Raw genomic sequence first — 16,183 nt, 5'->3', positions numbered from 1 at the left:
GAGCTGGGCCTAGAAAAACCTTAATTGTTCATTCAAAATATTTAAAATTCTTCTCAAGTTATGTGGGTGGAAAATTAAACTTTTTTCACATTTTGAATCTTTAATAACCTAATGTATTTTTATTGTAGAAACAGTTCAAATTTGTGCAGTGACAGTAACAAGAAAAATCCTGGCAGTAAGATCACACCTGCCATATGTGCCCAGATACACTCACGCTGTTTCTTGGACGCTTACATCGTTAGTCATTACCTTCCCATTCTGGCCATGTTCCAGGTGAAATAACCCAGAAATAGGCAAATCAGTCACATTGACATTTTTGCAACATAAATGCAACATTACTATAGGAAGTTCTTTAAACTGTGAAGTGTTATGAACAATCTGGGCAATTTTGTGTCGGTGCAAAAGACTGAAAAGCTGTGGAGCAACATACTTAAAAAGAACGTCCGATTGCAATGCTGGTAATTGTCTGGCTTTATGACTGTCCTTCCAGTCTGGGAGAGGAAGCTGAAACAGGAGAAGGGGGCTCAGAGTTACATCAGCATCCTGCCACTTGCTCCCTCTCCTGTCAGCTGTGCTATGCCATCCATGGCATCCAGCGTGCAGCCAGTGGAAGACAAAGCTGGACGCAATAGCAAAGGCAAATCACCCAATCTCTGTCCAGTCTTCATCAACCTTCATCTGCACACAACACGGATAAACCGCATGTGTTTGATTGCCTGCACTTGCCCAAATGTTCTGCACACATCCCATTGTTTTTCACACTTGCCTGTGTGTTCATTCCCTCCCTTGCATGGGATTGCACAGAGCCATTTGTTTCTCTTCAAGGTTGGTTCCTTTTGCAGAGGTTAATGCCTGTGAATCTTAATGTAAAAAATGAAATTAGTCTGAAGGTGTGCAGTTCTTCTGCAGCTTCATATAACCCTGTTTATTGGATTACCAGCACATTCCTGCAAACTCTGAACTGTATAGAGAGTTGCATTAGTTTCCACCCATTGTTTTCTTCTGTCTGTCTTTCTCATGTAATATAAACATTTAGGTTCCTCTAATTTTATCATTTCCACGTGGGATGTTATGCTTTTTTCCCCTACTGCCCCCCTCCCCCTTTCCCCCCCTCAATTTAGACGTAGTTCCTATTTGCTCCACAGTCTTTACATGCTCTATTTCTCTTCTGTGTGTGAACAGCTCAACGGGGATCAATAAAAACTCATTTTAATCTAAATTGTGTTGCAGGCTACTGCACACTGGAAAGCACTCACATCAGTCTCCTACTCTCACTTTGCAGCTCCTCCGAGAAGCCTTAATCATTTTGCTCAAGAGCAGCTTGATGGTGACGGAGGAAATTGTTCTGCTTTACATTGGCGAACAAGTGTTCGAGCCTGTCTGCGTGTGGTCCCAGACTGTAAGGCTACATAAGAGAGTCGCACTCGCACGTAGTTTAACACCCCACACCCTGTCCATTGCATTTCGAACCATTTATCTCTGAAAGTTTAACCGCACATGTCAGCGTACAGAGAAGTGGGAATCTGAGGACAACTTCCTCATTTCATTCTTCACAGGAGCAATAAAACGTAAACCCAGTTTCATATGTCAACTCAACCCACCACTTGTGCTCTCAATGAGATAACAAGTAGGACAAAGTATCTGCAGGATGGTTAGAAATAATACATTCACATTTACATTTAGTCATTTAACAGACGCTTTTATCCAAAGCGACTTACTAGTGAGGTACAAGGCAGCAAACATCTAAGTCACGCAGAAAACAACAAAGCAAAGTCCTGTCAGAGTAATAATGCATTGCCCATTGTCTTTTTCTTTTTTTTTTTTTTAATAAATATGCTTTATAACACATTTGCCTCCATCCAAACACACTCATGTAAAAGCTTTGGCCCCATAAACAGACAGAAACCTATTAATTATTATTGTTACACTACAGATTATATACCATATTGTTTAGTTGAGGTTAGCAGGTAAGCACTAAAAACAAAAGTGCCAGGGGCTGGATGCATGCTAGGTTAATTAGTGACTCTAAATTATCTATAGGTGTGAATGTAAGCATAAATGTATATTGGTACATGGCTGGGTCACTGTGCAGGCTGACTGAAACAAATCCAGTCAATACATGGATCTTTATTTTTCAAATTGAGGAAAAACAGCACAGGGAAATCCTTTTTCATCTATACTGCAGAAAACCAAAAACGACAGCTACATAAAGAGGCAAAGACGGCTCTCGCTGCCTACATGACAGGAACCGGACTTTGACATAACCGAAGCCATCAGCCACAAGCCCGCAGTCTTCGGCTTGGTAGCTAAGAACATCTGTCTTGGCAGGAGCTACATCATTTCCTCATGCAAATGAAAGGTTAGTTCTGGTAAAAACGTTCGCATCACTGAACAAGAGCATGCAGTTGATCATAAACAAGATGCACTACAATATGTGTAAAGTCCACAGGCAGAGACTTAGGTCAACGTGACTGATGCAAAAGCGGGTCCAGTGTACTGGTTTATGATTCAAAACCACATCTTATTTCAGTGTCATCAGAATGTGGAACGTGAAACGTAACAGTGACGCGAGAACTCATGTAGTCACTTATGTAGATTGTGTAATCATTCATTGATTAGACAAATTATTTATCACTATTCGTGCAGCTGAGATATTTGCATAGAGAGAAGAATGTGGGCATGATGCGTGCTGAATATCTGTACACGTTAAACATACCTGAAGGATAAAAAAGTAATGCTTATCTTTAGAGCAGCCTATGTTGTGTTGTAATGCACAGAGAAGGTTTTTTTTTTTTTTTTGCAATTTCATACACACGACCTCTAGGTGACAAGCGGAAGAGGTGTAAAAGTGGGTGAGTGGGGAGGGAAGAGAGAGAGACAGAGAGAGAGAGAGCGAGAGAGAGAGAGAGAGCGAGCAGGGTGCGCTCCATCAGAGCCTCAGTACAGCGGACCGTCATTCTTGGAGCGGCTGTCTGCATGTCCCCTCTCCGTGGTCCACTTCCTTCCCATCGGGTTTTTACAGTTGGCGGAAATAGCATGGATGCGCTTTAAGACCCACTGTCGAGCCGTGGGCACATTGACTTGCTAGAAACCAAACTAACTGTCTTAAAGCTCGGTCCTGCTCAAGTCCAAATTATGATGGAGTATTGGAGGCAATGCGCGCTGTGGTTAATAAACTGCAAGGTGCTTCCAGCGAACCACCGGGTTACATGGGAGTGTGCACAGGTATTTGACTTGGCCCAAACGCTCCGGGATGGGGTCCTCCTCTGCCATCTGCTCAACAACCTGAGACCCCAGTCCATCAATCTAAAGGAAATCAACCTCAGACCGCAAATGTCACAGGTAAGACGCGACTGTCCACATCCCTAATGTCTGTTACTCGCTTCGTAGTCGAACTACAAATAAGCGCCGGCGAAGGGAGCGCAGCCAGACTTCGCGAGGATTATAACAGTTTAAAAATGTCTTGCTTCCCGACGAAAATACAGAGAAGCTACAACACCGCTGAAACACACTATGGATATGAATGCACATATTAGAAATTCGGCATGATATAGATCACAAACTAGCATTTCGTTTCATGAATATTTTAACTTTTTCGAATCTTGGTTACCCCGCTAGCTAACGCCCCCAGTGCGTTTTAGGGTTCGGACAACCGTGGAAGTAAGCGGTCAAGAAATTATTATAGTTGCAATTTTATTCAATAAACTCATTAGCTACGTCCAGGCTATATGCCGAAGAAAAACGCTGCGTCTTGCTAAGTAATTTCTTAAATTATTTAAGTTTTGGGACGCGAATACTTCTGGCAGTGATTAATGACACACTAAACTGCCGATGCAATTGACGTAATTTGGTAGCGACGAAACTGAGCCAACGTAATGGGTTTAGAAGTTACCCCATGAACGAAAATGTTCAAATTCGATACACACACTTTATGTGGTAGTGGTGGGTGTAGAGGGGTCCTACAGTGTCCAGCCTGTATGTACACAGGGATTTGTTCTCCCTCTGCCCTCTGTAGGTGGTGTCCACTGACAGTGCGTAAAGGTTAAGTGGTGATGAGGCTTTGTTGTGGCCTTTTCTAAGCCAGAGAAGTGGGGTCATCTCATAGGATTATCGACATGGAGAAATGCTTTTATTATAATACCTTTTAATAGAGAATCCCATTAAAAACCCTGCATAGATAGATAGATGGATAGAACTGTTGCCACGTGGCTCTTGTTTGTCAGATACCATCTGCTTCAATAACAGGACAGCCGGTGCTTGGATCAGATTAATATTTGCCATCATAACAGTGAATCTGTGTATCTGGCTTGGTGACAACACCCAGTTAGGTAGACACTTGCCTACTGAGCCTGCAGACCTGCTGTAGAAAAATGAGACTGGACAAGCAACACACACACACACACACACAGTGTATATAGAGTGTGTTATCATAAATGTAATAAGTAAAGGATACCCTAAAACTCTCACGAGATGCGAAACAGGTAATTAAAGTTTCCGTGTCGGCCCTACAGTGGGCTGCACTTCACAGCTGATGGAGAGGGGGATTAGGCTTGTTTCCTGGAAAAATCACTCTAAACTCAATGTCACAGTGGTTCGGTCAATACGATATGCTGTTACTGTTCTTTCACAATCGAACTGAGTTTCCGCTGTTCGGCCGGTGCCCGTGGGTCAAGTGGACAATTTGAAAAGGCTTAGAGGATTTTAATGTCATCAGCGCCAATGGAAATCAAGCGTCCAAGGATCTGTTTACTCGGAGACTTCAGAGCAAACTAGATCAGGGCTGTAAGAGGAGCTGATCAGTCCATTTACTCTCAGAAGTTATGCTAGAACCAATGCAGTTAGTACTATTGAAGGAAGACATTCCGTGTTTACTGCCAGTCATGACATAATGACATAATAATGGAGCTGCCATATGTAGAAGCGTTGTAAACTTACGCTGAGTGCATGGCCCCAGTCTGTGTTATTTATAGGCAGAGTTGGTTTTATGCATGGCTGGATGGCTCACTCAGTCACATTGAGCCAGTCAGTAGCAGGCTTTGTTGGAATACCACACATTTAGGCTCAGGTTCACATGTATGGGAGATGCTTTTGGTCCTAAAGGGGCTTTTATAACTACAGTGTATTTGAACTGCATTTCCCATCGTGTAATCAGTGGGAGTTTTTTTTACCCTGCTCACGGTTTTTATGTGGTTCTCACATCACTGCCTGATCCAGTGTGGGGCTGTGAATGAAAACCGTTTTTTTTTTTTTTTCTAATTGCAAAAAAACCAGAGAAGTGCATCACTTCCTGATCACCCTGGGATTTGTACTGTGACACACAGCTTTTTGTGCAACGCAGTACGTATGAGGCATGAACAGTGTAAGCCTGTACATCAGTGAATTGTGCGAATGCTTACTGTTTTTGCACAACTTCTTTTTAAACATACAACACATTCACAATGTGTAATGCTGGATCCCACCTCCATCTATGCCCCCCCCCCCCCCCCCACAGTCTAATTTACATAACGGAGGGTGGAGTTACTTCTTTTCTTCCTGCATAATTCATAAAGGCCCGTGGCAGCTTCCTTCCTATTGGTCAGTACAGAAACACAAACGCATGGGACGCTGCTGTGGCCTCACCCGTGGGACCCATGCAATGGAAAGACAAAGGCAGTGAAGGAACAGGGCTACAAAGAGTCTGTCTGAGCTCCATAGATGCATCTCTTTGGACAAAAGGGCCCTAAAGGGTTAGTGTGCTGCGTAATTAAAGTGCAATGCATGAGACGCTGTGGAGGCTTCACATGTGTGACGTTGGCGTCTCATTCTGCAGCAGTAATTGTGTGTAGGTGATTTGTTTGGGCTACATACAGAAGTCACTCACTTCTGTTTAGATTGGACTCAAAGATCCAGTAAAGTCGTTAGTAGAAGCTAATGATAATCTGTGCCGTCACCTTTTCTATTAAAATTAAAAACAATAAATTATTATTACATTATTTCAACAGTAAAGAGCTCAAAGTTGTCTTTAAGGGCTTTAGTGAAAACTAAATGTTCCCTTTCTGTGATTATTGTTTTACAGGCTTGTACAGATTATATCGTCTAGACGCAGCTCAACCATAACTGCTGCTTTTTGCTTTTCTAAAGAGAAAAACCCATTATCAGCAGTTAGGGCTGAATTTAGGGCTGAATTTTACATCTCAGTGTTTTATATCCCGATGATGATACATATCACAATAAAGGCCAATTACTGATTACATTTTGAACGATATACTCAACAGAAGGTACTCACTCAAATTTCATAGTTTTACTACTTTTATTAAAGCCTCTGTGCAAATTTTTAATTGAGCATTTAACAAAATGTATCGCTTATCTTACGATTTTCTCCATCTAAGTAATCTTTTATTTTTCTTACATGCAAATTATAAAATTACTGAAAATTCAGCTAATTGTTCCCCTAATATTTTAAAGTCACTACACAAGCCTCTTTACTGTTTGACATGATTCTTGTGTAGGTGGCAGTAACATTGTATTAGTCTGTTGTAGGCTCTGGTGTAGCACTCAAACCAACACCGTTACGACACTCCACCGTTACGAAAAAGGAATATTCGCGTAATCGAGTTGACATTCAATTCCATTGTTGTAAGCTCTTAAAAATAGAACGATTAGTTAAGCAGATGCTGTGTAATGCTTCAAAACCAATAAAAAATCATGTAGAATGGTCAAGGTTGTGTTAGAATTCAAGACGGGCTCATTATATCATAATGTGATATCATTTTTGTACATGAAAGAAAACATTCCACCCTAAAAGATGCTGCTAGAAGTTGCTAGTTAATGTTTACTAGTAACAAAACAGATGCTCAGTGTGATGTGTGTGTTACTACAGTGCTGCGTCTGTGTCATGTGGAAGAAAGACAAACCTCATTCAAATGACAAAAAAAAAAAAAAAAAAAAAAGTTCAGTCATGTGATATGTTTCAACACATGGCACAGCCCTACAGCCCTCTCGCTCTGTGAACATCAGGGGTTTAGTTTAAGAGGAACTATGTGTCACAACAAACTGACCATGTGGTCAAACATGCCGTGTACAGTATTTCCATCCTTCTTTTCCTGAAGTATTTGGGTGGGTGTACTGTCTGAAAATGTCTTTTAAAGACAAGGGGTGTGCTAGAAACCACCAGCAGATGAGCGGGGTGTGAAATATAGTCAGCCTGCAAAGGCCATTCATCGCAACCACACCAACCCTAACCCAACAGTGAAAAATGTGGCCGTGTTGATGTTAGTAAAATGTACAACAAATGAAATGCAGAGAAACTTGTTAAGCTTATTGTCACCCTGTTTTCCATGACACAGGATTATGAGCTGCGGATTAAAAGGGAGAATTCAGAATGAATGCTGAGCAGCTGAAAGGCTCTCACACAAGACCAAGCCGTGAGCCTTGACATGCACAGGAAGTAAGGAAATGGAATAGAGGAAGGAAGTGAAACCAAACATGCCCTTGATCGAGCTCAGACCAAAGCAGTTAGATGTCAAACACAATAACGAGAAAAGCCACCTCTCTCTTGGTACAGAGAGAGAGAAAAGAAAGAAACCCACACTTTGCTTTTCATAGAGCTTTCAAAGCCCGTTCTTCATGTATGTAAAAGTGAAAGTGAGAGAAAGATGGAGGATGACTTAGAGTCAGGTCTAATTTTACTGAGCATCAAGTGGCAGAAAGTGGTTCACAGTGCAACAGAGTGCATCAGTACGCAGAGAAGCGACACACACACACTCTGATTGTGTTGAATGTGATGTCGATCACATATTGTTAGGTTACACACAGTACAATGTATAACACATACAATCATTGATGGATCCATTACGGTTAAAGCCACAGAGATGAAAAGCATTGTGCATAAGAAACAACACAACTGATTCACAGGGGATGTTGTTTTATGATGCGCTATGACCGGTAACAGCGGGTCCGTTGTTTCAGTGGACACATCTGATTTTGACTCCTGAAGACTGATTACACATAGAAAATACTATTACACAACTTCAGTGTGGTACAGTATGTATGTATATTTGATCAAGTTCAGACCATAGTTCTGTGTCAGGCAGTGAAGAGAAAAGCTGGTTTCACACAGTGAACTCTCCATGCAGCAGGCTTCAAAGGCTCAGAGGCTCGCTCTTCACTTGCAAAGACAAGGTTAGAGATAGCGTGGGTGAATGAGAAACACAGAGAATGAGAGAGAGAGAGAGTGTCTTGATTTGTCTTTGGTTTCTGCAGAATAAGTACTCTGCAAGTCATCTGTGCTCTGGGAACACGAGTTAAAACCTGCAGCTGCACAACACTGTAGAATACCAAGAATATACAATTCCTAAAATTCTAACGAGGTAGGAGACTTTAAGGAGTCAAGGTTCCTATTCAAGTGTAATCATGAAGGGAAAAGCCTACTGGGGTATTGTAGTAGTACAGTAGCTGAAGATACCTGTAAGTGGAAAAATATATGATACAAAATAATAATTGAAATGCATTTTTTTTTTTAGAGCAATACTGTGATTTTTTTTAAATTCTTTATTATTTATCGCAAACACATTATACAGTGAATAATCGTAAGAAAACCAACCCAAACCAACGGGGCACCACCATTTTTGAAGGGCTCACATAGTGGAAAGCATCGCCAACACAAACACATTTATTAACTTCAACCATTCTGTTCTTAACTTATTCTACTTTTATTCTCTTAATCTATATCCCCCCAACGCTCTCTTCATCCCGCACATAAGCAGTCCTACATTGAACATTGTCCATCCATAAATGCACCTCACTCTTATAATAAAATAATAAATAATAAAGCGCAAATCATGGCTCAAATTTGATACTTCACACCTAGATTGTGTGCAACTTTAATCTGCTAACTCTGCTCACTATTATTACAAACACAACCAATGTCATGTGGTTAGTTTGCAGTATGTGAGCTTTTGGACTCAGCGTGTGAGCTCTTTGAAGACTACCCCCCACTTTCTGTGGCTTGGTTGCCAACATTGATTCATTTCGAAGAAAGCATTGCACCTGTCAGTGTTTAAACGCCACATTACTGCAGACATACACGCCACGTCAACTTCACTGCCCTCTTTATAATTTCCCAGCAGCGCAGGACAGACGCACCGCTTTGTTCCACCATGTCATCGCCATGACGTGCATATTCAAGTGCTGCATTACTTGCACTGACATGGACACAGATATCCGCAAAGATGAGGTTACGTTGCACCTTACTCCTACGTATGCACAGATTGAGCTGACCTTTCACCGTAGCCGCAGCCAACTGGTAAATGCTCCGCTCCAGTGCACATTAGAGAATAGGGTTGTGCATATGCTGATTTTATTGGGATTAATCCAGTGGAGGAGAATGTACCTGCAATCAATGTTTATTCTGTTTTGCCGTTTGAGCACAGAGATGATCACTGTTGAGTACTTGTCTTCGCGGGCAAACGCCGACACTTCAAGTGGTGTTTACCCACGTACCTGCATACAGCATGAACATTTAAACACTGACATTAACAAAGATAAGTGCAGCTTTGACTTTTGTTTTCAGCGTGATGGAAATGTCAAGATGCTATGGAGAATGGTGTAGCCTCATACCAGATGATACCAGCCCACAAACACCGCTAGCAGCTGTGTGGCTATAACCTTTCCCTCTCGACTTTATTGTAGTGAAAACGTGGAGCCAAGCTCTACAGCAGTCTGCTTGTAAAACCTACTGAATTGTCCGACGTGGGCATACGTTTGGGGTACCTAAGATTCATGTGTTTTTGTCTCCGTGCAGTGGTGAGGACTCAGCATGGATGTGGACAACACCTGCCGCAGAAAAGCGGTCCTGTGTATTCAGCACTGACCGTTTTGTATAAGTTGGTCCTGTGCTGAGCAAAAGAAATGGATGAATGTTGTCTGTTGGACAATGGAATATCCTTCTCTTTTTAATGGAGACAGAGTGTAGGTACCCAAGGGATACAGTGAAGACATAGGGACATGGAACTACTGTCTGCCTTAACAACTGCACGTTAGTCAGACCCACACACGAGTGGGCATAGACACACACACACACACACACACAAGCATACGGCTCAGACTGCAGTTGACCATCCTCTGTGAAGTTGCACAGCACAGAATTCTTCACACTTTTTTTAACCATCTTTCACCGAGTGGTACAAAACCAGGGAGGAGGAGGAGGAGGAGGAGGTGGAGGAGGCAGCCGTTTGCTCACCGGTCATGCTTCAGTGTGCCCCTCTCAGTTTCTACGATATTCCATATTCACCACCATTTCATCCACCACCTTTGCCCCTCATACCTTCGACAAAGCTTTGTTCGAGCTGAAACTGCTTGACCCGTGCGGCTGTAACCAACACAATTCACATCTCACATAGAAACAATAATTTAATTCCCTTATGTAGTGGGGGGATGGAGCAAGCATTGTGTATATGTGGAGGTCGTCTGGGTTAAAGGCAGGCTTGAATTAAAATGGCTTCAGAAGCACATAATGTTGGTGCTGAGGGGGAGGCACTGAGGTGGTCAGAGTGGGGGTAGACACACCAGGGTTTCCCTTTTCGCACTATTGTCGTTAGATGGGGAAACTGAAACGTTTCTGCAGAGCTCAAACATGCTGCGTAGCCTCATTGTTCATTGGAAATGTCACTATAGGTAATAAGCCAGTATTGTCTTTTGCCAATGCAAAGATATAAGGAAGAGCAAGATATCTAGTGGTCTGTCTGTTGCTGCTTTTCATTGTGGTCAGTGATCTTTCAAAACTGACTTGGGCAACATGAAAAGCAATTTTTGCAGAACTTTGTCTTGAAATGTTCGATGGCATTTTACCCTTGAAAGAGGATACGGCTGATTGGCTTTTAGAATCGATAAATGGCTTCAGTCTGTCGGTTCACAATTAAAACAAGAGTTTAGTATTTTGCAAAATACACATTCTTGCTATGGTCAGCAGCTAAAAGTGGAAATGGCTACGCTCTGCACAAAAGGAATTTACTATTTTACAGGGGTGTTTGTCTGGGCCCATTAAAAGAGAGCTTTTGTAACATGCAACCTAAAGCATTATACATCGATAATCATACCTTGAGCTTCAATAATTTTTTGATACGACCAATGTTTTAACTCGCTTAACACTCAAATGTATCGCACATGTTTTATCTATCCAGTATCTACTCTTCTTGGTATTGTTGGTAGTGACTTGGTGAAGCTGATAAACTGACAACTGAGTGCAAATTCGTTAATTATTAGAGAAATCCATTTCTGCAACTGCAAAGTCACATTGAATATATCTGTTATTCTTAACTTCTGTTAGAAAACATTTACATAACATACAGACTATTGTTGTTTTAGCATATTCATAGCAAATGGATTAGACAAGGGGCAGCAGTGACTCAGTTGGTAGAGGGGCCACGTAAAAACTGTTCCAAATCAACATGAGGACTAATGATCCGCTGTGGCGACCCTGAATTTATGGGATAAGCCGGGGGACAAAAATAAAATAAATAAATAGCAAATGGATTAGACAAACTCGTTATGGAAACACATACATGGATCATTGTGGACAGAACTCACATCACCATTGCAAGTTTATGCATGTTTGAAGGGACTTAAATGAATATTGGCTTTTTACTCACAGTTGTTGTATTTGTATGTAATGTTACACCAAATGGGTTGTGTCCACCTGAGTGTCTCACCTCAGCTTGGACATGTCACCTACCTGCTGCAGCAGCTGCTGCTGTGTGTGTGTTTGTGTGTGCGTGCGTGTGCATGTATGTGTGGGTGTGTGTGTATGTGTGTTTGTATAAGTTGCCCCATCTCCATCAGACAGACAGAGACAGGGTAAAATAAAATACTGAGAATTGGTCAGAATTGTTACTGAGAGTGATTCACACTGTTGAGATACAGGTAATTATAACAGAACCCATGTTAAGAATCTATTAATATACAATTTACATTCTTTATAACCTGCTCTGATTGGCTGATTGGCCAACACCAAACAAAACTCCCTAATGAATAATACATATTCTTATACTGCACCTTTACCTCAGAAATGACGACCATCATTAAACTGAAGGCTGGTTCTTAGTATTATGGTGAAGAACCAACTTTTGCAAAAATTAGACTTCAACTGAATGTTTCACAATGTGTTTCCTCACAAAGAGGCAAACATTTTTTTTCTAAAACAGCTGGAGGCAGCTTAGCTTTAGAAAGACTTTTTCTGTTTCTTCAGTTGAGCTACAGAAAGACACTGTTTTTAGGTAGTGTTTATAGCACAGTTCCAAATTCCTTTGCATTGCTCTTCACTCGGCTGCAATGAAAACACTCACCACAGAAGCTTTGTATAATAATAATACATTTTATTAATAAATGCCTTTCAAAACAAACAATCAGCAAACAAATTAAAGAGAAGATAATGACAGGATAATGCAATTACAGGTTGTAGTGAGTAGGTCATCTTGACTAGGTAAGTTTTGAATCTGGATGAGAGTCAATGCTTCTAATGTCCGGTGGGAGTGAGTTCGAGAGTGTGGGAGCAGAGCGGCTGAAAGTTCTGCTCCCCATGGTGCTGAGGCGAGCAGGGAGCACAGTGAGGTGGACGGCATTGGAAGATCTGAGAGAGCAGGATAAGATATGAAGGGGTGAAGTTGTGAGTGGCCTTGAAGCCGTACAGGAGGATTTTGAATTCTATTCTTTACTGAACTGGGAGCCAGTGGAGTTGCTCTACGATAGAGGGATGTGATAAGACGAGGAGGTTTTGTTGATGATGCGGGCAGCTGAGTTTTGGACCAGTTGGAGCTTATGGAGGGATTTATGGGGGAGGCAGAAGAGAAGAGAGCTACAGTAGTCAATGCGGGAGTTGACAAGGACGGAGGCCGTGTGGGGGTGAGGGAGGGATTAATGTTTCGTAAATTGAAATATGCAGACCTAGTGATGTTATTGATGTGGGATTGGAATGATAATGAGCTGTGGAGGATGAACCCAGACTCTTAACCTGAGGGGAGGGGAAAGCAGAAGAGCTGTTGATTGTGAGGGAAAACTGTCAACTTTGGATAATGTGGATTTTGTACCAATGAGGCGCAGTTCTGTTTTATCACTGTTTAATTTTAGGTTTGAGGTGAACCAGGAGTGTATTTCACACGAGCAGTTGGTAAGGGAAGAGGGAGGGAGTGTGGAATTTGGTTTGCTAACTAGGTAGAGCTGGGTGTTGTCAGCCAAGCAGTGGAAATAATTATTGCGTTTGCGGAAAATATTTCCAAGGGGAAGGAGGTGGGTGATGCTATGTATGAACTGTACTGCTAAACTGTGCGTGAGCACAGTGACGCTCTGGGGAGGGATGGTCTTATCCTTTTGAATCAGATTTCACGGTTGGCTATGAAAACGTGTGATAGCTGACCACAGAAGACCACAGAAACTTATTTGACAGCACATGAGGACCACCTCCATCACCTCAATTCACACTAAAGCTCTTTTTTGTTTTATAATGATAACGGCCCTGTTATTTGTATTTATGCAGTGAAACTAAGAAATGATGCTTGTTCTGTAGGAAAAGATGGTTGATAATTATTTTAGTTGTCCACCGATGCCTCGAGGGGACTACAGTGTAGTTGTTCCATAAAAAACACAGGGTCTGTGGTTTGAAACCCCACAACCCCACAATCTGTAGCTGCCTTAAAATAATGTGCCCCTGGAATCACCTTTTCTGGCTGAAAATAGCTACAGGTACCTGTTGTGTGTAGTAATGAGGTTGATGAGAGCTGAGTTAAGGAAATGAGATAACATAAAGCGGTGATAAGACGGTTGGTCACTTACTAGAATTAGAATTATGAAAGTGAGTAAAAAAAAGGTGACTGTAAACACCATGTGTCCCACCTACGTGTTTTAAAGTCATGTTTAGTTTTTCACCACGAGTGTGGGTTTTTATACCACACTTTTTCGACCCTTGAACTAAAGATCAGTCACCACAACATGATAATCTGTCGACCACTGTAATCACGTTGTCATTTTTCCATAAAAGTGTCTGGCCATGAAGGCCGTCTGCACCGGACACGATATTTCAGTGACAGCACTCAGCAGGGCCTTGATACTGACAGACATGCAACAGGATGCCTGATTTGCATTTTTTCCATTACTTTTTGCATGGTCTCCAAAACCGAACCTTCCTCTTTACATTCCCACACTGTTGTCAGAAAGTATATTAGTGAGACAGAGCGAAAGAGAGAGAGAGTGAGAGAGAGAGAGAGAGAGAGAGAGAGGTTTTAGCTATCAAATTATAAGTCCAATTCCAAAAAAGTTGGAGTGATGTGTGAAATGTAAATAAAAAGAGAAATCTCATCAACCCATATTTTATTCACATTGGAACGTAATCAACATATCAGATGTTGAAACTCATTTACCATTTCGTGGAAAAGGGTGATGTTTACCTTTGTGTAGCATCCCCTCTTCTTCTAACAACTGTCTATAAATGTCTGGGAAGTGAAGAAACCACTTGTTGTCCCATTCTTGTCTGATGCAGGAGTCTAGCTGGTGAACAGTTCTGTGCTTTTGTTGCTGGAGTTTTTGTTTTATGATGCACCAAATGTTTTCTATTGGTGAAAGGTCTGGACTGAAGGCAGGTCAGTCCAGCACCCAGACTCTTCTCCTGCGAAGCCTTGCTGTTGTGATTCATGCACTATGTGGTTTAGCACTGTCCTGCTGAAATATGCGAGTCCTTCCCTGAAAGAGAAGTTGTCTGGATGGGAGCATATGTTGCTCTAAAACCTCTATGTACTTTTCAGCATTGATGGAGCCTTTCCAGATGTGTAAGCTGCCCACGACATAGGCACTAATGTCCCCTCACAGCATCAGAGATGCAGGCTTTTGAACTGTCTGTTGATAATAAGATCAGGACAGGACACAGCATCTATGTTTTCCAAAAATGATTTCAATTTTTTATTCATCTGACCATAGAACAGTTTTCCATTTTGCCTCAGACCCTTTTAAATGAGCTTTGGTCCAGTGATCACGTGCTGTTTCTGGATCGTTTTCACATATGGTTTCTTCTTTGTATAATACAGCCTTAACTTACATTTGTGGATTGCACACAAACCATGTTCACAGAAAGTGATTTCTGGAAATGTTCCTGAGCCAATGCAGTGATGTCCAGTAGAGAATCATACCTGCTTTTAATGCAGTGTTGCCTGAGTGCTCGATGATCATGAGCATCGAGTTTTGCCCTTTGGCCTCGTCCCTTGCACACAGAGAATCTTTTGATGATATTATAAACTGTAGAAGGTGAGATCTTATAAAATTTTTATTTGCAGCACTTACTTTTCCAGCCCTTTGTGGCCCCTGTTTCAACTTCTTTGAGATGTGTTGCTGCCGTCAAATTCAAAATGGGTAAATATTTGCTAATCATTCCATTCTGTTTTCATTTATATTTTACACATTGTCCCAACTTTTTTGAATTTGGGTTGTAGATTCTTTGCACGAGCCTTGATTTCCTCTGCAAAAAACATCCATTTGATCACCTTTAACTGGTACTTAGTAAGGTTTAAGCAGGAAGATGGTCGAACTCGAGCTGTGTTTCACTGCATAGATCTATGTGAGAACCGAAAAGGATTTCATTAAGCTCCATAATACGCATGGGGGCCATAAAAGGCTCCAGCTTGTTGCTATGGAGCTTTGACATCCATGAATAAAATACATAAGCAGAAACTGGATACGTATTGTGAATACGGAGCATGACCTGACTCATATCCAAAACACAGCACTGAGATGACTTGTTTTATGAGGGATGAGGTGCATAGATGGGCTTTTAAAACCTCCACACACTGTTTTTTCTAATCTGTCTTTAATTCTTTATTCTATACTGTGAGGTTTTTTTGTTTTTTCTTTGGCTTTTTGCAAATTTTTGCTTTAATTTAGATGCAGAAATAAGCTCCACAGTCTTGTTGGTTACATTTGCCTTGGTACAGTTTGCAGGATTGCAAATAATGATGATTTTTACAATTAAAAATGTTTTTTTTTTTTTTGTAGTTAACAGATCATTTTGTCCGTGTTTTGTCAGTGTAACATCAGGACATAGTAAAAATGCCTGCTACATTTTCCACTGTAAAATGTTTCAGTTTCAACAACCGATATGTTGTTTATGTTCTATTGTGAATAAAATATGGGTTTATGACATTGCAAATCATTGCATTCTGTTTTTCTT

General features: G+C 41.3%; 1 protein-coding gene across 2 annotated transcripts in view; it reads left to right on the top strand.

Annotated features, from left to right (window-relative positions):
• Window positions 1-2,900: 2,900 nt before the first annotated feature.
• Window positions 2,901-16,183, top strand: part of LOC137104588 (guanine nucleotide exchange factor VAV3) — a 93,691-nt gene continuing 80,408 nt past the window's right edge. Inside the window, exon 1 of one of the 2 annotated variants that reach the window (XM_067485993.1) lies at window positions 2,901-3,342. In XM_067485993.1, the coding sequence (XP_067342094.1) occupies window positions 3,136-3,342 (207 nt within the window). In that variant the 5' untranslated portion in view covers window positions 2,901-3,135. The remainder of the gene's footprint in view (window positions 3,343-16,183) is intronic. The other variant, XM_067485994.1, reaches the window with a different exon arrangement.

The sequence above is a fragment of the Channa argus genome, chromosome 19, assembly GCF_033026475.1.
Source record: "Channa argus isolate prfri chromosome 19, Channa argus male v1.0, whole genome shotgun sequence".
In the NCBI taxonomy this organism is placed as follows: domain Eukaryota; kingdom Metazoa; phylum Chordata; class Actinopteri; order Anabantiformes; family Channidae; genus Channa; species Channa argus.
The sequence above is the reverse complement of the archived record's forward strand: the minus strand, read 5'-3'. Positions and strand labels throughout refer to the sequence as shown.